The sequence below is a fragment of the Rhagoletis pomonella genome, unplaced genomic scaffold (assembly GCF_013731165.1).
Source record: "Rhagoletis pomonella isolate Grant_MI unplaced genomic scaffold, Rhpom_1.0 Rhpom_scaffold_00034, whole genome shotgun sequence".
In the NCBI taxonomy this organism is placed as follows: domain Eukaryota; kingdom Metazoa; phylum Arthropoda; class Insecta; order Diptera; family Tephritidae; genus Rhagoletis; species Rhagoletis pomonella.
This window is the reverse complement of record NW_023458588.1, coordinates 35,901-59,420: the sequence shown is the minus strand read 5'-3', so window position 1 is coordinate 59,420 and position 23,520 is coordinate 35,901. Positions and strand designations below refer to the sequence as shown.

The 23,520-nt window shown below is 35.3% G+C and overlaps 1 protein-coding gene across 1 annotated transcript in view; it reads right to left on the bottom strand.

Moving 5' to 3' along the window:
* LOC118749696 (Down syndrome cell adhesion molecule-like protein Dscam2) overlaps window positions 1-23,245 on the bottom strand; it is a gene marked incomplete at its 3' end in the record, with an annotated part of 267,478 nt that extends 244,233 nt beyond the window's left edge. Inside the window, 1 exon segment of the mRNA XM_036484490.1 lies at window positions 22,196-23,245. Within this exon segment, the coding sequence (XP_036340383.1) occupies window positions 22,196-23,245 (1,050 nt within the window).
* Between the last annotated feature and the right edge of the window lie 275 nt (window positions 23,246-23,520).

The following is a 23,520-nucleotide window of genomic DNA, read 5'->3' as shown; positions in this document are numbered from 1 at the left end:
TAAGATAAAGGTTAGCTAATTATTTATCATCATCCATGTCTTCGACAGTATCATTTTGATAAATGAACTCTCAAACTTTGTATGGAACTCTATTTAACCAAAGTTTATCACTTTATCAAACGATTTTGGTGGAGAAATACATAAATTTTAGCAAAATTCCACCGGACAGGTCACTTTTGCTACGAGCACATAAAAAGCAAATGAAGGCCATGGACGAGGTAAGAATGGAACGTAGCTAGCCATATACGTTAAACTTTTATTACCCCATTGTCGAAATTCGACCACTTCATTTTTTCACACACTTTCATTTTGTTTGTGACGTTTTCTGGTCCATGAGCACCTCTTGATCGTCCAGGTCACTAACGTTGTTAGGTGAAGTGATATCTTTTCTGTTAAAGAATTTTGTAATTCATAGCAACATTAGGGAGGAATCGGAACATAAATGAAATTTTTGGGAATAAATCGACTCCTGCGGCCGCTACCCGGAAACCAAACAAAACGCGCACCTCCGCTTTGAAACACCTTTCGAGAGCAATCATTCAAATCGTTTGAGAAATAAAGAAGCAGTAGAGAGGAATAGATTTGTCTGAGATTTCGTTAGCGTATTAATATATCAAATAAAACACCTCTTTGATGTAAATATTTCGAGTTACGAAAGCTGAACTAGAACAAACAAAATTTATGATATCAATTTCGTGACGAAAGTTATACGCATCTTCTTAACTGCCCTGGAAACTTAGGCAAAATAGTTTCATACATACGAATCGTTGCTAAAGTTTTTATTTTTTTATTTTGTGTTTCTAAGAGTTGAGAGAACTTTTCCGAATAGAGGAAACTATTTTGCGTCAGTTTCCAGGGCATTCGTATAATTTTCATCACGAAATTGATATAATAAATTTTGTCTGTTCTAGTTCAGCTTTCGTCACTCGAAATATTTACCTCAAAGAGGTGTTTTAGTTGAAATCAATTATTTTGGGATAGTAAATTAAAAACCAACGAAAATCCAAACAAAAATCTAACACCCTATTCATAAAAAAAATAAAATAGATTTAAAGAGCTCTATAAAGTGAAATTTTCATACAAATTTTCTAATTATAAAGCAGTTAAAGTCTTCTTTATTTTGTATGAATTTTGGTGTAAATGTTCTATTTTTCCTAGATAAATTCCTAAAAACGCTATCTAAATTTGAATGATTTATTCAAATATTTAACATTGAATTCAATTCTATTAATTTTTCGAATACACAATAAAGCAACAAAGGATGATCATATCCTTTGTATCAAAAAAAAGTATATATATATATGGGGCATTCCATACCAAAATGTACGGGGTTCTCACTTCATGTGTTTGATTTGTTTTAAATTATTAGGGTTGATGCATAAACATAAATAATAAATAAATATTAAATTCGAGCTTGATTAATACATGTTTAAAAACAAAAACAAATCGATTTAATATTTTTCCAAATATCTCGAGAACGGGACTAGGGGAAAAAATCACACATACATACATCAAAATTCTCTACGAAAAGGAATATATTTAAATTTTTTTTTTAATTTTTCGCATACAAATTCTTTGATAAAAAAATTAGTTTTTGAAAATATGCCACCTCAAAAAAAATAAAAAAAAATAACAATGGTAGCCCTGAGTATTGCGCAGTAACACTATACTTAAATATTACGCAATACTCAGAGCTACCATTGTGATTTTTTATACCCGAGCGCACTTGTGCACAAGGGTATATTAATTTTGTTCACATAACGGTTGTTTGTAACAGCCAAAACGTATCGAGATAGATATAGACAAATGTATACATAAATGATCAGGATGAAAAAAGAAATCGATTAAGCCATGTCTGTCTGTCCGTCGGTCTGTCCGTCTGTCCGTCCGTCCGTGTACACGATAACTCGAGAAAAAATTGAGATATCTCAACGAAATTTGGTATGTAGGTTTCCCTTAATCCAAGGTAGGTTGGTATTGAAAATGGGCGAAATCGGACTGTAACCACGCCCACTTCCCATATAACGGTAATTTCCAGAAATACGAAAACTGCGATATTTTAGTTACTAATGAAGATAATTCACTCAAAATTGATATTTATAATAAGTTTTAGACGAAAAATAAGAATATTATAAATTTTTTGAAAATGGGCGTAGCCACGCCCACTTATGGTTAAATGTATATATCTTGGTAACCGCTGCACCAATTTCTTCCAAACTTGGCGCAGTTGTTGGCCTTCGCACAACATACCAAATGGCCGAAAATTTTTAAAATCGCTCAATAACCACGCCTACTTCCCATATAACGGTAATTTTCAGAAATACGAAAACTGCTATATTTTAGTAACTACTGGAGATTATTCACTCAAAATTGATATTTATAATAACTTTTAGTCGTGAAATAAGAATATTATACATTTTTGTAAAATGGGCGTAGCCACGCCCACTTATGGTTACATGTGTATATCTTGGTAACCGCTGCACCAATTTCTTCCAAACTTGGCACAGTTGTTGGCCTTGGTACAGCATAAAAAATCGCCGAAACTTTTTAAAATCGGACAATAACCACGCCCACATCCCATATAACGGTAATTTAGAGAAATACAAAATCTTCGATAAATCAGTAAATATTGAAGCTAATTTATTGAAAATTGATGCTTGCAACAATTCTTTACCAAGAAATACGTTTATGGTAAAATTTTGGAAAATGGGCGTGGCACCGCCCACTTATGACCACATATTAGTATATCGGTAACCGTTCTACCAATTTGTACCAAACTCGGTGTGGTTATTGTGCTGGTGAAAAAACATATATTTAATACTTGCGCCGCGTATTTAATGTTCGGCTCCGCCCGAACTTAGACTTTCTTACCTGTTTTAATTTCCTTTGAGATGGCATATTTTGAAAAACTATTTTTTTTATCACAAAATTTATATGAGAAATATTTCTCAGAAAAAAACATTTAAAAATAATTCTGTGTGTATGTGTGATTTTTTTTTTTTAATTTTTTCCACCCCCGTTCTCGAGATATTTGGAAAGCTATCGAAAAAAATCAATTTGTTTTTGTTTTTGTGCTGTAAAGTTTTTAGGTGTATTAATCAAGCTCAAATTTCATATTTATTTATTACTAGCTTTTGCCCGCGGGTTTCACCCCGCGCTTTTATACAAACATGAAAAATTATTTAATGATGTTAGATTTTATTTCTGTGCCCATTTCGTTATACCTCGTTATTTTTTAAGCGAGTTAAGGTATTTAGGCCGTTTAAAACTATGAAATTATAAAATCTCGCCTGCGCGCTAGGCATACGAAAGATATCAATCTCTCTAAGTTTACCTTTTCGAATAACGCAAATTTTTCTCCATGAGTATGGACTTAATTTTGTATACACATCTCGGTGCCAAGTTCCAGTCCTCTGCAATAAACACCTCCAGAGATATGCAGCGTAGAAAAATCAATTTACATGGGAGTTGCCACACCACCTTTTCCAATAACTCTCATTTTTCTCCATGAGTATGGTGTTAGTTTCACATACATACATACATATGTATTTCCATACCAAGCTTGAGTGCTTTACCCCAAACATTTGAAGAGATATGCAATATGAAACTTTCAGTCAGTATGGGAGGTGCTACGCTTCTTTACCAAAAACGTCCATTTTTCTCCGTGAATATGAACATGATTTCACACAGTGTTGGCAAACTGTTAATCTGATTAACGATTAAAATGTTAATCGCGTTCGACGATTAAAATTAATTAGTCGTAATCAACTGTACGATTAATGATAACATTTTTTTAATCGTTAATCGCTGGCTGCGATTACGTTTAATTAATTTAAAACATTAATCGTTAATCCAATTAAAAAAAAAATCTGATTAATTTGTCTAGTTTGTCCGAGTTTGAAACCAAACACCAGTTATAGTAATAATTTTGTGTTTTACGCTTATAAAAAGCACATAATTATTGTAATACATAAACTGGGAACTTTTACAAACCTAGTTTGTAAAACGTTTGTTGGTATATATCTTAATGAAAATGCACACCAAATTGCTTAGATTGATGAGCAAACCCGACTTAGTCATACCGGATTAACTTGGTTTGTGTGCACAGGGAAATTCCAGCATAACTTAATTAATCACCAAACCTCCTTGATCAAAATAAGAGTTAATGATTAAAAATTAATTTTTTAATCGCGGTTACGATTAACTGTTTAGCCAGATTAAAATTAATCATGATTAGCTGTGATCAGATTGAGTTTAGTCGAATTAACTAACTGATTAAAACATCAATCGATTAATTCCAACATTGATTTCACATACATATCACTATACCAAGTTTCAGTTCTCCCCCAAAAATACTTCCAGAGATATGTATGTAATATGAAAATTCCAATTTGTATGGAAGGGGCCTGGAGTTACCGGACTTACTTTCAGTCTAAGACCATCCTTCCGAAATCTGTAGTAAGCGTACTAAATTTCGTTCCGATCGGAAAACCGGTTATGGAAGTAGCCTATTTTTCAATACAGGTCATAAACCATCTTTGAGCAAAATTTCATTTTCAAACAGGTGGCAATTCTTAAAAACGTAGCCTACTTTCCAATCTAGGTCATAAGCTATCTGTGTGCAAACTTTCATGCAAATCAGTTCAGTCATTTACGCGTATTAATTTAATTAAACTTTCCTAATAGGTGATAACTCTTAAAATAGTAGCCTATTTTCCAGCGTAGGTCATAGCTATCTCTGTGCGAATGTCATGCAAATCTTTTCAGTCGTTTCCGCGTATTAGTTTAATTAAAACTTTTTTAACAGGAGGCAACTCTTCCAAACAATTAGCCTATTTTCCACTGTAAGTCATAAGCTATCTGCTTGCAAAATTTCATGCAAATCCGTTAAGACTTTTCCGCGTATTAATTTAATTAAACTTTTTTTGGCAGGTGGTAACTCTTAAAAAAGTAGCCTATTTTTCAGCCTAGCTCATAAGCTATCTGTGTGAAAACTTCCATGCAAATCAGTTCATTCATTTCCGCGTGTTAATTAAATTAAACATTTCTAACAGGTGGCAACTCTTAAAAGCAGTAGCCTACTTTCTAACTTAGGTCATAAGCTATCTGTGTGCAAAATTTCATGCAAATCCGTTTAGTCGTTTCCGCGTATTAATTTAATTAAACCTGTTTAAGAGGTGGCAACTCTTTCAAAAAATTTGCTCACTGTAGGGCATAAGCTATCTGCTTGCAAAATTTCCTGCAAATCCATTCAGTCGTTTCAGCGTATTAATTTAATGCAACTTTTTTAACAGGTGGCAACTCTTAAGAAAAGTAGCCTATTTTCCAATCTAGGTCATAACCTATCTGTGCGCAAATTTTCATGCAAATCCATTTAGTCGTTCCCGCATATTAAATAAATTAAACTTTTTAACAGGTGGCAACTCTTAAAAAAACAGCCTATTAACTAATCTGGCCCATAGCCTATCTGCGTACAAATTTTCATGCAAATCCGTTCAGTCGTTTCCGCGTGATGATTTCCCAAACATCCAAACATACAAACTTTCACATTTATAATATTAGTAAGAATAAGATTTATGTTTATCCATCAACCCTACAAATTTGAAACAAATCAAACACATGAATTGTGAATCCCGTCCATTTTGGTACAGAAACGCCCCATATAAAAAAATTAAAAAAAAAAGTTAAATGCGAAAAATGGTAAAAACGTAGCAACTTTGACCAACATTAGATACAATAAGCAACTGCATTCGTCTCATTCTCTGCGCTGCACCCATGTATTTTTTAAGAAGTATGTATCACTCCTATCACGAGTACGGTGCTGCACTCGCCTTTTTATACTCGAGCGCACTTGTACAGAAGGGTAGATTAACTTTGTTCACATAACGGTTGTTTGTAACAGCCAAAACTAATCGAGATAGATATAGACAAATGTATACATAAATGTTCAGAATGAATCGAGAAGTCGATTAAGCCATGTCGGTCTGTCGGTCCGTGTAAACTCGAGCAAAAATTGAGATATCTCATCGAAATTGTAAAAAGGGTTCCCTTTATCCAAGGTAGGTTGGTATTGAAAATGGGCGAAATTGGACTATAACCACGACCACTTCCCATATAAAGGTATTTTCGAAAAATACTAGAGCTACGATATTTCAGTAAATATTGGATGGTTGTTGAAAATTAATTTGTGAACTAGAATTTTGATAAAAATTAATGTTATTTTAAATTTTTGAAAAAAAGGCGAGACCCCTCCCATTTCTGATGAAATGCTGTTTCTCAGTAGCCGCTTCGCCAATCCTTACCAAACTCGGTACAAGTCTTGCCTAAGGTCTATCTAAGAAATCTATTGAAAATCTTTAAAATCGGGCAATAACCACGCCCACATACCATATAACGGTAATTTACGGAAACAGGAAAACTGCGGTAAATTAGTAACTATTAAAGCTTATTCCCCTAAAATCGATGATTGCAATAACCACTCAGCAGAAAATTAGATTATTATAGATTTTTGGATAGTGGGCGTGGCGCTTTTATGACCTCATATGTGTATCTCGGTAACCGATTTATCAATTTCTACCAAACTCGGTTCACTTAATAACCTTGGTATGGAAAATCAATTCGTTAAAAATTATTCAAATCGGACTAGCCCCGCTTCCCGTACAACGGTAAATTTCATAAATACGAAAACTTCGATATTTCAATAACTGAGGATGCTAATTTACTCCAAGTTAATAGTCACAACAATCTTTTAACAATAAATAAGAATGCTATAGACCTTTAGGAATTGGGAGTGGCACCGCCCACTTTATGATAACAAAGGTATATCTCGGTAACCACTTTATCGATTTCTACCAAACTTGGTTCAATTATTTTATTAGGTCTAACTCAGCATATAATCGAAAACGTTTGAAATCGGGAAAAACAGTCCTGATTATCATGCAAAGGTAGTTTGAAACGACGATATTTGTTACCTGCGCCGGATGTATAAACTTGTACTTAATCACAATAACGCTAGCCCGGTAGAGCTGCCAAACTATCGATAGTCAAGTCCATCGATGTTTTACGATAGTCTTAAGGGTGACTATCGATACTATCGATAGTATCGACCCAATTCATATGTTTTTCTAAATCCATTTATTTTTCATTATCTTGGTTTTGTTTATTTTAGCGGCTCACGGTTGCATTTTAGTATCGAGAAATATTGCCATAAATTCATTCGTCGTGTAAACAGTCAAAATGCGATTTCAGAAATTTTCCCTTCAATTCGCCTTTTGGAATAAGAAAAGGTCTTTTGAAAGTCACTTTACATTCAAGGTGCCAATTTGATAGTCTTTTGAAATGTACTGCTTTGCCAGGTCTGACATGCTCATAAGACGGCAATGAAACCTCTGCTATTTCCATGCTTATAAAAATGGCGCTTGCCATGAACCCACTAAACAGATCATCCAGCACGGCAACCGTGTAATTGTATTTAAGAAAAAAATAATAATAGTTGATAACGGCATTTTTTAATCGGTTGTATCATGCACACACATGGCTTCATTCCGTTTCATTCACATGGCGGCGAAAAAATGAGGTCACTGGAAAAAAAATTAGTTTTTCTCGCACACCGTCCTGGGTGATCTTTATTCGTTCGTTCATGAAATAATGCTGCCAAGTTTTGTTCACTTTGAACCAATACGTGAAAATGTCAAAAGCGCTAGGAAAGAGAAGACGTATCAATGAAACGATAGTGGCGATAGTGCTAAAACTATCGATAGTTATTTCAGGTGATCAGACTATCGATAGTATCGTCGATAGTTTGACAGCTCTATAGCCCGGTTTACTAAATATCCCACCCCGATATCACAGCGCACGGCAGTGAGCGCGAGTGACGAAATCATAGCATTCACACTCAATGCGTCCCTGCAAGAACAGTGACTATCATTTGACAAATCATTTGAGTGGCAAGACTGATAGAGATTTCTGTCACTGGCTACCTACAAGTTTCTATCAAATTCTAAAGGGCAGTGTGAAAAATCTGATGTAAACATTTGTGTACAAATTCTTCCGTCTTCCTCCAACTTATGGCCTTATTTTATGGTCTCTTTTTAACCAACGCAAAATTTGCATATGTTTTATTAAGATAAATGAGAATGTGTTAGTTTCCATCACACAATTCTTGTAGGGGTATATACATACATACCAGGGTTGTTGCGAATATTCGCATTCCCATTTGCAACCGCGGAGCTTCCGCATTAATTTTAACATTCGCATTCGCTTTCGCTTTCGCAATAATCAATGCGGATCTTTTGCGAATGCGAATATTGAAGGAGCCGAAAATAACAATTTTTTTTACCAGTTAATCTTGGCCAAATATTTTTTATTCCCAATTAAAAGTCTTTTCAGGATAATAAAGAAACCGCTTATCCAAATTAAACAAGTTTGGTACCAAATGAAGGAAATGTCTAAACGAGCAAAGCAACCCATTGAAAAATATTATAAAAAATGTTAATTAATTATCATAGAACAAACCTTGGGTCTGGTATATGAATTTGTTTAGTATTAAATGATAAAAAAATACAAATTATTTCTGCTTAAAAGTTATTTCAGTCACAGAAGAAAGTATTAAAAATGAATTACAAAAACTGAAATCGAAAAACGCTGTTGACGTTACAGGTTCTCCAAATTCAGAAACAACCAAAAGAATGAGAATGAAGAATTCTTTGGAAAACAACGGTGTTTAAACAACGATCTTGCCATGATACAAGATTGTGAAGATGGAAGTCAGGAGGATACATCCGACATTTGCAGCCCGATGCAATTCTCAATGAAGAATTATTGCACCGCAATAAAAAAACTAAATATAACTGAAAGACCTCTCAACTGGTGCAGCGTCAATTGAAAAGAATTTACAATTTTGTCAAGTTTCAAGTTTTTCAAGTTTGTCGCCTCGGGCGAGTAGTTATTTAGTGGCGCAGGTTTGATTTACGATCCTTTAAAAACTTTTTATTGAATACAATGTTCCAATTTTTTAATTCAAATACTAAAAAAACATTATTAAAAATTACTAACCTTTCCATTTCTATTTAACTAAATCACCTAATTTACTTACTTAAATTATTTCTTAACATGCAAAAATGTCTAAGTTCGGGCGGAGGCGAACATTAAATACCCGGCGCAAGTCTTCCACATAGTTTTTCCACATTTCCGAAAACTACCGCTACATGGTAAGCAGCGGTGGTTTTACGTCTATTTCAAACATCTTCGATGAGATAACTTATATTTTCCAAAATTCCATATTAATGTTACTTCTTTTCAAGGGATTAATTACCGTTAAATAGTAGTTTTGAGTGAATAAGCTTCAGTAGTTACTAAAATATGGCAGTTTTCGTATTTCTCAAAATTATCTTTATATGGGAGGTGGGCGTGGTTATCTTCCGATTTTGCCCATTTTCAATACCATTCGTCCAACGCTCAAAAAAAGTGCACATACCAAGTTTTGTTAAGATATCTCAATTTGTACTCGATTTATAGTGTGCACAGACGGACGGACGGACGGACAGACAGTCACCGCTTAATCGATTTCCTCTCATCGATTATCCTTTCATTCTGATCATTTATGTATATATTTGTCTATATCTATCTCGATTCGTTTTGGCTGTTACAAACAACCGTTATGTGAACAAATTTAAAATACCCTTGTGCACAAATGCGCTCGAGTATAAACTTGACATCCGCATTCGCATCCGCATCCGCGGATGTTAGCGTTTAAACATCCGCATCCGCATTCGCATCCGCGGATGTCTAAAATTCCACATTCGCAACATCCCTGATACATACATATGTACATATTTGTCAACGGTGGGCAAACGCGGCTCTTTGCTTAGCAAAGTGTGGCTCTTTTAATTTCTCTTTGCTTAGAACATTTTGGCTCTTTTTACTTTTTGAAATACATATGTCTTTGCTGGACATTCTTTTCTATTGTGTTGTTTTTTATTTTATTCTATTTATATACCAGCAATTGGAAAATGAAAAATGGATTTCTGACTTACGGCCGTTTTCTCATCTAACCTTTAGATTACCGGCCACTTTATTGTCTCGATATACGAGTTTTCCTTTCCTCATCAGCGCATTACTTTCTCGAATCGATAAATTGTTCCTCACCCGATGTAGCCTTTAAAAATTTGTAGGTACCCAACTTTAAATTTTAGTTTGGTTTTGGTTCGTGGGTCAGATATATTAGATATTTCAACGAAGGTTTTGGTTTTTGTTAACAGTGGCTCTTGCTCTTTATTTGTTTATGTTGCATTGCCAACCTTTGAAATTTTATGACGAATGTAGTGAAGTTTCACTTTCGCGTTGCCGTAAGATAAGAATACGAAAAAACTTTGAAGTGAGGAACAATTTATCTGCCCTGTTAGTAAAGGCAACTTAACTGCTTATATAAGAAAACGGCCCTTAGCGCCGAATGGAGTGAAGTTTCACTTCCGCGCTGCTGTAAATCGGAATAACAAATTTATTTTTACCGGTAAGATAAGAAAACGAAAATACTTATAACGCACTTTAAAGTGAGGAACAATTTATCTGCCCTATTAGTAAAGGCAACTCTACTGCTTACATTAGAAAGCGGCCCTTAATGTTCTTTACCGATATGATTACGGTGACCATCTGTCCTCTTTTATACGGGACAGTCGTCTTTTTTAGTCATTGGCCCTGGTAATTTATTTATTTCGTACAGGACGTCAAATCTTCTGTATTTCTTCTAATGTCCGGTATTTGTCCCGTATTCGGTATTTTGGCGCATTTGCGTTAAAATGACATGTCTCTGCGTTAAAAATGACATGTCTATGAACAAGTTTTTATTTTTAAGTGTGGACGCTTGCGATTCGAATCAAGGAGCACGTACATATGTATGTAGATGGTTACTGAAGTTATAATTTTGCGGAGAAAAACTTGGTGTTTGTGAGTATAAATCGAAAATAGACGTTAATGATTATTGTTAAAAATTTCCAAAAGAAATTTCACTAGTATTTCAACGCATTTCACGTTGAATATTCAGTAGAGCAGCTGATTTTACTTTTTTCGAGAATTTCGTCTTCAAATTGTCAGTTTTGCTCACATTTTACTTTAAAATCTCAAACTTTGTTTACGTATAAGGACTCCAAAACCGACAAAAAAATACACCCGGATTGGTGGCCAATGTGCCGGGTGTAGAGGCAGTATTCAAATTTTGTGAAGAGAGAAGATATTCATTAGGCGAAACTACTCAAAAAAAATAAATGCCGAGGGATTGTTTCTTCAACATACGAAACTCCAAATAAGATGACTACTAGGAGAATGTTGTAAAAGTAAAGAAGTTCTCAAAGATGGAAGGGCACGTTTTACATTCAGCCCGTTCCGGATAATGTTCACTACATTGCGTTTGGTCGAAATCCGAGTCTGACAATAATCCGTTGAATACCACTCGTGTTTCAAAAGTAGTCGCATAGTTTCGTCATGTTTCCCTGCCTAGGAATGTTTGAAAAAAATTTTGCGTGGTAAAAATCCCGAGCACAAAGTACAAAGTTATGGAAAAATATTGTACGAATGTGTGATTTTACAAGTAAGTATCTATGTGCTGCTTTTAAGAAATACCGAAAAGTATATGCCAAATAAAATACTATTTCAAGGCTAATAAATCTAGAATCATTGAAGAGGATTTTTAAAATCCTCTAGCTTTTGTGGAAAAAATTTGCAAAATTATTTTTAGTCTCGTATTCGACTGCCATAATTATGGTCACTTGAATTTGAAGGAGAGAATAAAAATGTTTTTGATTGGTCGCAAATTATTTTAAGTTTTGAAGCTAAACTACATCTTTTTATTCATGACCTCAAAAAAAGAATATCTCATCATTTTTCATATATAATCATGTATCGCGTATAGGGAAGTCAACCCGCGGGAAATTCCCCCGATTTGCAGAGAAGTTCGGTTTAGGTAGCAATCGGGGATTGGACAGTTTTCTGCGGAGAATTGGGTATGTTATGTTGATAACTTAAAGTAACCAAACTAGACGAATATGTTAATTTTTAACCATTTGTCGCTATTAGGAGCGAATTTTCAATTTGAATCGCAATATCTCCACAACAAGAGTTTTCCCAGATATAAGCTATATACCAAATGAAAGCTAAGGTTTTGGGCTAAATATAAAATATAAAAAAATCGACTGACCAGTTTTTGAGAAAATGCCCGAAACCTATATTTTCAGCAGTCCGATTTTGTTTTCAGGCGATAACGGTATGACATATTTTTATTTCATAAACACAAAAGAAAACGTTAGATATTTAGCTGGTTTTATGACCTCTCTACTTATATACACATCAATGGTAGGGTAGTGGTAGTTTAAAAAACCAGCACACCCACAAAGGCATACGAATCGAAACACCCTGGAACAAAACCCTCTTAGTTTTTTTTGTACTGTAATTCCTGAAAGTTTGAAAAAAATTAAACGAAGGTACGTACAGACGCTACACACATCGCAAAGCATCTCGTAGTGGAGACACGAACCAAAATCAATTTAGCTCTATATATTTCCAACAAGTCGCCGGAACTCAATGCGTAAGGAATCGTTGGAAAGGTATTGACCTATATAATAACACTAGATGTGTTGGGTGTACCCACATACCCCCTTAAACCGGCAAAAGCAAAAAAAATGTTTTTTGTTTCGCAACCTAATTTAGCCTAATTTTTCAGAATTGGGATATTCGTTTATGAAAACTGAAACCGTTTTCTGGACACACTCTGTAAGACCTTTCCAACTATATTTCAAACATGTCGATTGGGCAAACGGATAAAAACTTCCAAATCTCGTGTATATACATATCAAATAAAACACCTCTTTGAGGTAAAATTTTAGAGTGACGAATGTTGAACTAGAAACACAAAATTTATGATATCAATTTCGTGATTCTGTATTCGAAAAATGATATTTTTCATTAGAACTAAATTCAATGTTAAATATTTGAGTAAATCATTTTGATTTACACCTCTATTTGCAACTCTTTCGTATTCGGATTTTGCTATGAATCGTAGAAATTGTATGCTGCAATCCGAATCGTATTTTCGAACTTTCGAAATTCGTAACAATTGCATGCCTAAAAACCAACGAAAAAGCTTTTTTGTGTAATTTTGTACGAAAACAATTCTGTGTCGGAGGCGAGATAAATGATGTAAATCGATGTGTGTTTGCAGGAAATATTAGTGGTGTTCATCTAAACAGATAAATTTGCCTTTCGCATGTACGTATACTTTTATCCACTGCTTTATATAAACGAGAAAAAAAGAATCTTTGTTGCCCCTTATCGAGAAACTTGGATCCGGTTTAGTTATTTGTACAATGATTTTATTTGTTTATTTAGTTATTTGGAAAAAGGTTTTTTGGTTGTTGTGTCCAAATGCATAATCCGAATCCTAAAACTTTAACATCACGTGTAATCAAAGGATTAGGATTTTATTTAATTTAAATGATTAAAAATTCCGAGCACTATCTTATTAATAAATTCGGTTTGCACTATGCACTTTTTTGCAAATTTAGACGTGGGTTCTGCGCAATAAGAAGTGTTGTATACCTTTGACATGCAGAAGCCCTTTTCCTCCGGCAACACAGAAAGGAGAATTCTACTTAGTAAGGGTTATAATCACTAAGCGCGGCCGAAGGCAGAAGCAAGTACAACAGGTGGTAGACCTAACAAAGTGCATGTTTTCAATGGCTTGGGAGAAGCTGTTATTGCATTAACTGGATTGAGAACCAGTTCTTCAAGCATAGGAAGAGTTCTGACTTGTTCAATAATTCAACCAGAAGCTGACATAGACGCGCCCATGGCTATGCCCAACAGCTCAGCATATCTTTGTGAAATCATTCCGTTGCTATAATTGCAAATGCAATAGAATCCACCGTTTCCTTCAAACTATGTAAATTCAAACAATTTTACTATAAATAAGCACTTCATGAATATTTTTTTAATTCATTTCCACTTTGTTTTCCTTCATTCAGCTATCTTCTAAAAACAACTGATAGCTGGCAATGCTGCACATGTTTCCGCAAGGGTTCCCTGCAAAAATCGTTGGATCATGTAGTCTATTTGTGGTAAATTGGAGTACTTACAAAAGTGTTCCTCTGTCATGCTGTAGCGGACCATCTGGTGTCTCTGCGCTAGCTTATTGTTTGTTATCCGATCACTGCTCGTGTTTTAACGAAACGTGATTGAAGTTGAGCATTTGAAAGCACATTTGCATGTCTGGCTGTAGCTGAACGTGTAGAGATGCTCGCTGTTAGTTCTTAGCTCCCAGCATGTTCGGGTTCGAATACCGTCAGAGGCAACATATAATTTTTAATTTTTGTCTTGGTTTTTTATTAATTTCGAAAAAGTATTTGAGAAGTGAAGAACAAAAGCGTGTACAAACGAAAAAATATAGCGACAATGCCATTGTTATTATGTTGGAGTAGTTTTGTGCTACTCTGATGTAATGCGGGGATGGAGTATATGGTCCTTCCCTAGGACATCGCAATGTTAATTGGACCATATTTTTTATATGAATTGTGGTTAATTTTGGAGTACTCCTTGGTCCTTAGGGAGTACTCTTTACACGCATGCATGGAGTAGTCGCGATTTTTGCAAGGTTGTAGCATGTGGATTTTTCGCTTTTCGTAGCGTAGCTATGAATTACGAATTACGAATTTCGGGTTCTAGAATAAGGGGGTTAGATAGCAGTTTTATTATTATATGCATTTTTCAACTGCTTTGGAAACGTACGAAACATCTTTTTTATTCATACTAATCGTCGCAAAATGTCTGATTTTTTATTTTGTGTTTCTAGCAGTAGACGGAATTTTACAACGTTCCGACAACCGGCATTTAAATATCTGCATACATACATGTACATACATACCTAACCAATTATGCATGTACGCTGAATTCGCCGACAAGCTTTTTTAAAAACGAAGTAAATTGGTAAAAATTGTTAGTAATTTTCATTAGTAGAAGTTTTGACAAAATTTTCTTGCTAAAAAATCTTTTGTTACACTACTTCATTTTATTCCTTTCATTGCACAGGTTAAATAAAAGCTTGTTTTTAAAAAATATTTTTTTTACATTATTTTATTTTAGTCCATTTATAAAAGCGTTGTATATTAAAAAGTGTTATTTTATTTTATGTACGAAATTTTGCAATAAATATTAAAATAATTCAACTTGCAATGAAAGAGAACAGAAGACTTGGCAAGCAAAATGTTGTGTACTTACGTTTTGTATAAACATACATATGTACATATTGCAGCTGTTAATTTTATTTAAAGAAATGGCGTGTCGTCCATTTCCGCTGTAGCATGGCATATATTTAGGCGCAATATTTAATTTCTTCTGGCGGGGCGACATCTGGAGTCTTTTAATTGTATCTCCTTGGTATGATGCCTACAACGAGGTTCATATCTAGACTAGGAATAGCTTTGCTACACTACCGCCGCGGCGCGCCGGCAGCTTTAACAATTTTATAGTAGTTTTACGTTCTTTGGCAAATTACGCTCTGTTAGAATTCATTTACATTTTAAATTGCAGTGTCATCGTGATTGGAACTATGCTGAAAATTTCAAGTCTAACTTGTCGGGAAGTCAGTTTAAAATCGATTGGAAATTTCCGCGATTTGCGCGGGATGACCAAGTTAAATAAAAGCTCATGAAAAATGTTTCAATTTGGGGTTTCCAAGATATGTGCGAAGTGATAGCACAGTTGCATTCTTCAATATAACGCTAGCTCTGTTCACCAAATTTTCCGCCCACGATATCATAGCATTCACACTGAATGCGTAATATACTTACATAAGTATGTATAAAAAATACAAATAATAATCTAAATGTTTTATTTTTCTCAAATAAAGTGCTAAAAATATTATCTAAATCTAAATTATGTAGTATTCAAATCGATGTGTCCATTGAAACACATAACTTTTCGAATACGGAATAAAGCAAAAAAGAATGACCATATCCTTTGTATTTATTCGAAAAAATTAAAAACTAAAAAAAAGCTGAAAATTACACTGAGAAAAAGGATTAGTTTTGACAACTAAAGATATTTAGTTCCCCAATTTTGACAATATTTGGGAACTATTACCATGGGTTGGTAATTATAACTAAATATATTAAAGCTTCTAATATTCATCTAGGTCAGACATGGGCACTTTTTTGCCAGCGCAGTAGCGAAAGTACGAGCGTGGGCTGGAGAAAGGGAAAAACAGTTTAACGGAGGAAGGGTATGAAAAGTTGCGAAAAAATTATTTATATCTCCACCAAAATCATGCTCATCGCAGTACGGCTGCGGTAATACTGACTTTGTGTACCAAACAAAGAGTGTAAATTTTCCTCATATACACAATCAGCCATCGTTCGGACTTCCCTCCGATAGGAGTAGATTTATTCCGTTTTGTCGAAAAAATTTTAAGCCTAGTCCTCTACTTCGCTCAACTGAAAATCTGCTCCGTTTTGTTGCATCAACAAATTTACTCTTCAAATAGAAAGGGGGTGGGGTTTTTAATAGCAAACTAAAAGTTATATTTTACCTTTTACCTGTAATTGCGTCGTTGCCCACCGATGTAACAATTGTCCCGGTAAAGAAATAATGAAATAACTTTTTATTAATTTTAACAAAGGCATTTTAACTCTAATCATAATTGCTCGCTGGATTAAGGCGCCTTTACACGGGTCGATTTTCTAGTAGATTTTTGTCGTTCAACCAAAATCGACCCGTGTAAATGACATCTCAACCGTACAATGTAAGTGCTTTGGCTAGTCGATTTTCCAGTCTACAGAAATCGACCCTTGTAAAGGCCGCTTTAGCCCCTTATTTAGTCGCAGAATACAATGATACGAGGAGAAATGAATTGTTTTTTTTTATAAAGATAAAAAATGCACATCTACTATGAAAACTTGATTTTTACTCCCATTTTTCAGTCCGAACCCATCAAAGAGCGCTCGGTGAAGGTCAGCTAGTGATCAGAATTGCCAACAAGGCTGCCAACTATACATAGCTATGAAGTGCCATATTGAGGATAAAAAAGCGCCAAAACGAGCCAAATAGAAAATTAAAAGTGCCAAAAAAGGTGCCATTCTCTTTAGTTCTTCCCATTAGCATTAAAATTAGACGGATATTCCTAAAACAAAAGTCCGATGTCAAAGTAAGATAAACCAGTTGTATACACTATAGAAATTAGAAAATTTTAGTTGAGAAAAAGAAGTACATGGAAAGGATTTCACAAAAATGTATTTAAATTTCCTTTTTTCAAAAGTGCCATTTTGACATTTTGTGCCAAATTGAAAAATTAAGTGCAGTTTGGAGTAAAATAGAGCCAAAAATGGCACGGTTTGTGCCAAGTTGGCTGCCCTTATTGCCAATTTTTTTTATTTAAAAAAGCACCGAAACACTGAAAGTAGCGCAATTTTCCCAAAAGAAAAAAAAACACCAAATTTGTGTTGCTGTGTTTAATGGTATTCTTGCATATAAACCTGTATATTCAAATATTTTAAGTAATCACGCAATCTCACTTGTAAATATTTCCAACTATACACAGTTAATTTATCTAATTAGCAAAATGTTTTTTTATTCGTAAAACAATTAGCAAAACTTTACTTGGTTTCTCTAGCGGCTTTATTTCCATGCAATTGCTTGCTTCTGTACAAATGCGCACACCCAGCTAATTAGCAGAATATTCTATGAATGAATAAATGAATGAACAAAATAAATACAATGTCACCATAGAATCACGTTTTTAATACAAAATTACCTTGAAAAGCACCCCAAAGAACGAAACAAGCGCTAAACTAAAAATTTTTTGCGTTTTAATTCCCTAAACGCACTTAATTTATTGCGAAAGGCACGAAATTGGCATCAGTTATATCATATACAAGCATGGACAGAGAGTGAGCGCCTGCTTAAAGAGCGTAAAAGGGCATTCGCACGAGGCGATTTTACAGGCAATAAAAGTTGAATGAGAAGTTGAAAGTGAAAAAGTTGCCATCCCTATTCAGACGAGGCGAATTTCGATTCAACACGAATTGTTATTTACATTATTGAACATGAATTTAAATCGCAAAATTTTATCAACTGGCGTATATTTGGTAAGCCAAGCGTTGGTAGAAGTGCTTTTAGCGAAGCTGAAAGATAAAATATAAGAAAAAAAGTAAAAAAAAAACAAGTATGTATACAGAATGTAAACAAACACAGGGTTGCAAGGAAAAAAAGTTAAACGAGCTCAAAGTTTTCAATTTTGTTGAAAGCGATTAGTTGAAAGGCCGTTGGGACGAGGGGATTTTTGCTTTCAACTAAAAGTTGCCTGAAAAATCGCCTCGTGCGAAAGCCCTATAAGCATTACATGCGAGAGCGTAACAAAGTGAACGCAAAATCATTCAAACCCCTGCGAAAAATGGGACTAATCCGGGATTACTCCGGGAGCAATCGAAAAGGCGCATGCGACTAATACCACTTTTGATCTCTTTATATGGGATGAACTGATCGCTTTTGTTCGAGGATGTCCTATGAAGAGACTAATTGTTCACCTTTATACCCAAGCGAGTATAAAAAGCGACTAGTCACTTTTAAAATATAAAAATAAAAAGTTGAGCCAGCTGAGATTCGAACCGGGGTGCTCAGTTTTGTTAGGCGAATACTCTCTCTGTGTACCAACGCCGCACATGAAATTTTATTGACTAAGTGCGTACATATCATTAAATCGTTAATAGTACCCGTTAGAGATGAGTTGGGGACTAATTGATCTCCAATTATACCCATAACGGATGAGTCGAAACTAATTGACCTCCATTAGTACCCGTATGAGACTAGTTGGGACTAATGAATGCCCAATTGTATCCGATTGAGAGTAATCTCGGAATACTCTCTTTAGGGATTAGTCGCCAAATTTTTTGCAGGGACGTAATTGGCACACTAACACAATCTCACTTTCAGCTCGCGTTTACTTGTGGTAGTGATCACATCTGCTCATATACCCCTGCAAAAAATGGGACTAATCCGGGATGACTCCGGGATCAATCGCAAAGGAGCATGCGACTAATACCACTTTGGATCTCTTTATATGGAATGAACTGATCGCTTTTGTTCGAGCATGTCCTATGAAGAGACTAATTGTTCACCTTTATACCCGAACGGGTATAAAAAGCGACTAGTCACTTTTAAAAAATAAAAATAAAAATTTGCGCCAGCCGCGATTCGAACTGGGGTGCTCAGTTTTGTTAGGCGAATACTCTCTCTGTGTGCCAACGCCGCACATGAAATTTCATTGACTAAGTGCGCACATATCATTAAATCGTTAATAGTACCCGTTAGGGATGAGTCGGGGACTAATTGATCTCCAATTATACCCGTAAGGGATGAGTCGAGACTAATTGATCTCCAATAGTACCCGTATGAGACTAGTTGCGACTAATTAATGACCAATTGTACCCGATTGAGAGGAATCCCGGAATACTCTCTTTAGAGATTAGTCGCACAATTTTTTGCAGGGACACACCTCGTCATTTGAATTGCACACCCTTTCAATTCTTAGCATTTACAGTTTTCCTTTTGTTTATTTAAAATAAATTTTTTATAAAAATATAGCATATTCTACGGGTAAATGCAATTTTAAAATTTTTTACAAATTAAAACTTAAAAGAAAATTTCTTTTCTATTTCTTGGGCAGCATTTTATATGACTTTTTTCGTTTTTCTTGAGAGCTGGAAACTGTTCTTAAAAAAGGTCAACATAGGAGTGTGCCATCCTAATGACCTTCAGTTAATAATATTTTTACAAAAATTCGGATATGCAGTTTTGTAGCCCATTCAATTATAGTGTAATTAAGTGCGAGCTTGAAGTGACTCTAAAATAGCCCTGATTTTTCAAATTTTTTATATTTTTTATTGACAGTGCTGCGCATTTTATTCCATAAAAAAAAATAAAAAATGTACTTTGACAGTGCGGCAATATCTTGTGCATAGATTCGCGTTTTCCACAGTAAACTAATTTAAATAACTCAAACAAGGTCCCGTCCAGGTCAGCCCTTTATTTATCGCACAATTTTTTTTTTGCACTTTGCGGTTTTGTGGCTGAGTTTATGCACTCATACTGCCAGGGTGATTACGATTTGACAGATTATTCCTCTTAATTGGTTACGTGTTGCCTCTTGCGTATTATTTGCAATTTTTTAACTGATGTGCTTTTCAGCGCCAGCCGCCAACTGGAGAATTATATATATTTATTGCTTAAACGAAAGCCTCATTGAAGCGTTTTGATTCTGATATTGGATCGTGTTAAATTGATTGATATACTCATCCGCCGAGTTTATCGAGCTGGTTGATCGGTTTCGTTATATTTTTCGATAATCTGCATGGTAGTTGAATTAATTGCTGTGTTTCTTGCTGGTTTTCTGGCTCAAGACCTGTTTGTTGCGATGAGATTGATTTCTTCTGGCAGTTGACTTTTAGCGAAAAGGCTGTGTGAACGTTGACAGCCTTTGATCTACTTGAACGTGACGATATGGTTCTTTCGTTGTTTTGAACGGCCGTTTAAATTTGTTATTTTTAGTTTTGGTTATAGTGATTGTTTATGTTTAGTTATCATATTATAATGTTATGTAGCATTTAAAAATGCTGTTTTTAGCACTGAAAAGTGCTTGACTACTTATTCTGTCTTCGTGTTGAGTTGGTTGTTTCTTGGTGAGTTGTTCTTTTTTACTTTTAATTGTTTATATCATTTCTTTTGTACACTTTTATTTACATAACTCTATAAGTGCTCTGGTGTCGCGTTGTTTGAGAATATGATGGAGGTTTTCAAATTCGTTAAAGATATCATATTTTTCCCTAATGGAGTTGTGTTTCCCACATTCAAAAATGGCATGGATGTAGTTGTCGGTTGCTTGGCAGCTCTGACAACGATCAGATTCACTTGCCCCAATTTTATGTAAGTATACTCTGTCATAGGTGTGTCCCGTGAGTAGTCTGTTTATTGTATTTATGTCTCTAGCTTCCATTTTGGATTTAATATACCACGTATCGCTTGTAATCTCTGGGAAGTATTCAGCAAACAGTTTGCCCTTCTCCCTTGCAGTTTGGCGGTACCTATCATTCCAATTTTTCCTTAGTTCCTCATTGATTTTTCTGATTGCTTCCTCAGGAGTTAGGCTCACATTTAAAGGAGCGCCAACTTCTAAGGCTGTTTTTGCCATTTCATCCACAGTCTCATTAATTTGTATTCCCACATGGCTCGGAGTCCATGTTAGGACACAGTTTATTCCCCCCTCACTAAGGCGTTTGTGTATGCGAGCTACTATGTAGTTATTGGACTTTTCTTTCTCTATCCAATTGCATGCTACTAAACTGTCAGTGATAATTGCGATGTTCTTCAACCCGTCCTCAACAGCAATGTCCACTGCCTTGGCAATAGCCCATGTTTCTGCAAAGGCCGAGGAAGTTTTAAAGTTGATCTTGAAAAAAAATTTTTGATTATGTGTGACATTATATACTCCACATCCCATGGCTGTTTCGCCCCCTGAAGCATCAGTTGCAAAGATAGAAAATTTGTTGTTCTTGTAAAAGTCAATCTTTTGATTATATTCTGCCTTAAATTGTTCTTTGGTCGTATCTTTTTTCCTTAGCTCGGGTTTCGCCAATACTGTCATACCTACGCTTTTTTGGAAGGTGCAGTCTGTATCAATTTTATCGAAAGTATTTTTGAATTCGTGATATATTAAGCTATAACTGGATTCTGGGTATAAATCCTTTTTTACGCTGTTGAAGAGAGTCGGATTGTCAAACATTATCTTCACTAACTCCCTACTAGTTAGATATTTACCCCTCTCCAGAGGTTCAAGTTCATTTGCTAAAACATATATAGTGTGTACTGGAGTTGAAGGTGTAAGGCCTAGACATCTACGTAAGGTGGCATTCTGAAAAGTCATAATTTTCTTGTTTATTGTTTTCGGTATCCTTGCAGCCGTGGTTCTTGCGACTTCGACCTTGGACCTAATGACGATTTTATATAGGTTAACAGCCACTTTTGGTGTTATACCTGTTTTCACTGGAGTAAGACATTTCAAGAAGTTTGCGTTTTTCTTTGTGTCACTCACTAACCTTTGGAAGTGCGGGCCTACCGTCAGCGACGAGTTTATAGTTCTACCAATGAATTTAATTTGTCTCACTTGTTCAATAGGGATTTCATTTATTTTGATTTGTACATCTTGCCTATTACTTTTAGCGATGCACATTAGCTTAGTTTTTTGTATGTTGAACGACAAATTTAGTTTGGTACAAATATCATAAAATTGTTTGGCCTTCTGCTCAAGGTTTTGTCTCACCATGTCACAATTGCTTCCGTGCGATAGGATCAGAAAGTCATCTGCAAACTGATAGATGTCTGTCCCTGAGTCCCCAATACTGTGTAGTTCTTTTGTATATAAATTAAAGAGTAGCGGCGATAGACAGCTGCCCTGTGGCAGGCCATCTTCTATTATTATGGACTCCTTGCCCAGGTGCAGAATTCTTTTGCCAAAGAAATCAATAATCCATTTTATATACGTATCTGGTATTTCAAAGTTCCCTAGCAGGCTTTGAAGCTTACCTAGGGTAACACAGTTGTAGGCATTGCTTATGTCAAGCGTCAGAACTAATGCCTTTTTGCCTGCATGTTTTAAGCTGGCAACTTTATGTAGAAAATCATTGATACACATTGCCGCAGACTTTCCTTTCCTATACGCATACGATCTCTCTGGATAAATATTTTTGTCGTTTAAAAAGCCTTCCAGTCTGCCTTTAATCATGAGGTTTATAGACTTAACTAGCACCGATATAAGTGGAATTGGACGGAAATTCTTATAGTCACTTAGGTCTTTGTTTGCCTTAGGGATTGGGACGATTCTTACCTTACGCCAAGAGTCATTAATTTCACACTTGGCGAAGGCATCATTTAGTGCAGTTAGTAAATTTTTTGTCGCTGTTTCCGGCAAGGATCGAAGCATTTCATATGTGATCTGATCACACCCACCCGCGGACCTTTTAGTCTTATTTTTAAGTACACCTTTGAGCTCGTTGTCCTCAAACATAGGAACTTTGTCTGCGCAAGCAACTTTCCGCTCTACTTTTTCTTTTGTATCGTCTTCATCACTCACCTGATTTTTTAGATGTTGAAGGTACAAAGCGTCATTGGTATCGTCCCACGGTTGCTTAGACTCAGTGGATCCGGCACCTTTCATATTTTTGACAAATTTCCATGCTTCTCTAGTATTTGGGTGACTATTGAGGAGGTTTAGGTTCTTGTTGTAACTTTCTTTTTTGGCTTCTTCTACCGCATTTTTCCAATATTCCTTGGCTTCAGTCGCAGCTCTTAAGTTTTGAGCAGTCGGGTATTTGTTGCACTTTTTTGTCGCGGCCAATTGCAGCCTAAAGAGCTTTTCCAACCCTTTGTGCCACCAGAACTTAGGGCGTCGAGAATCTTTGATCTCAAAGGTGGACGCTTTAATTTCATTAG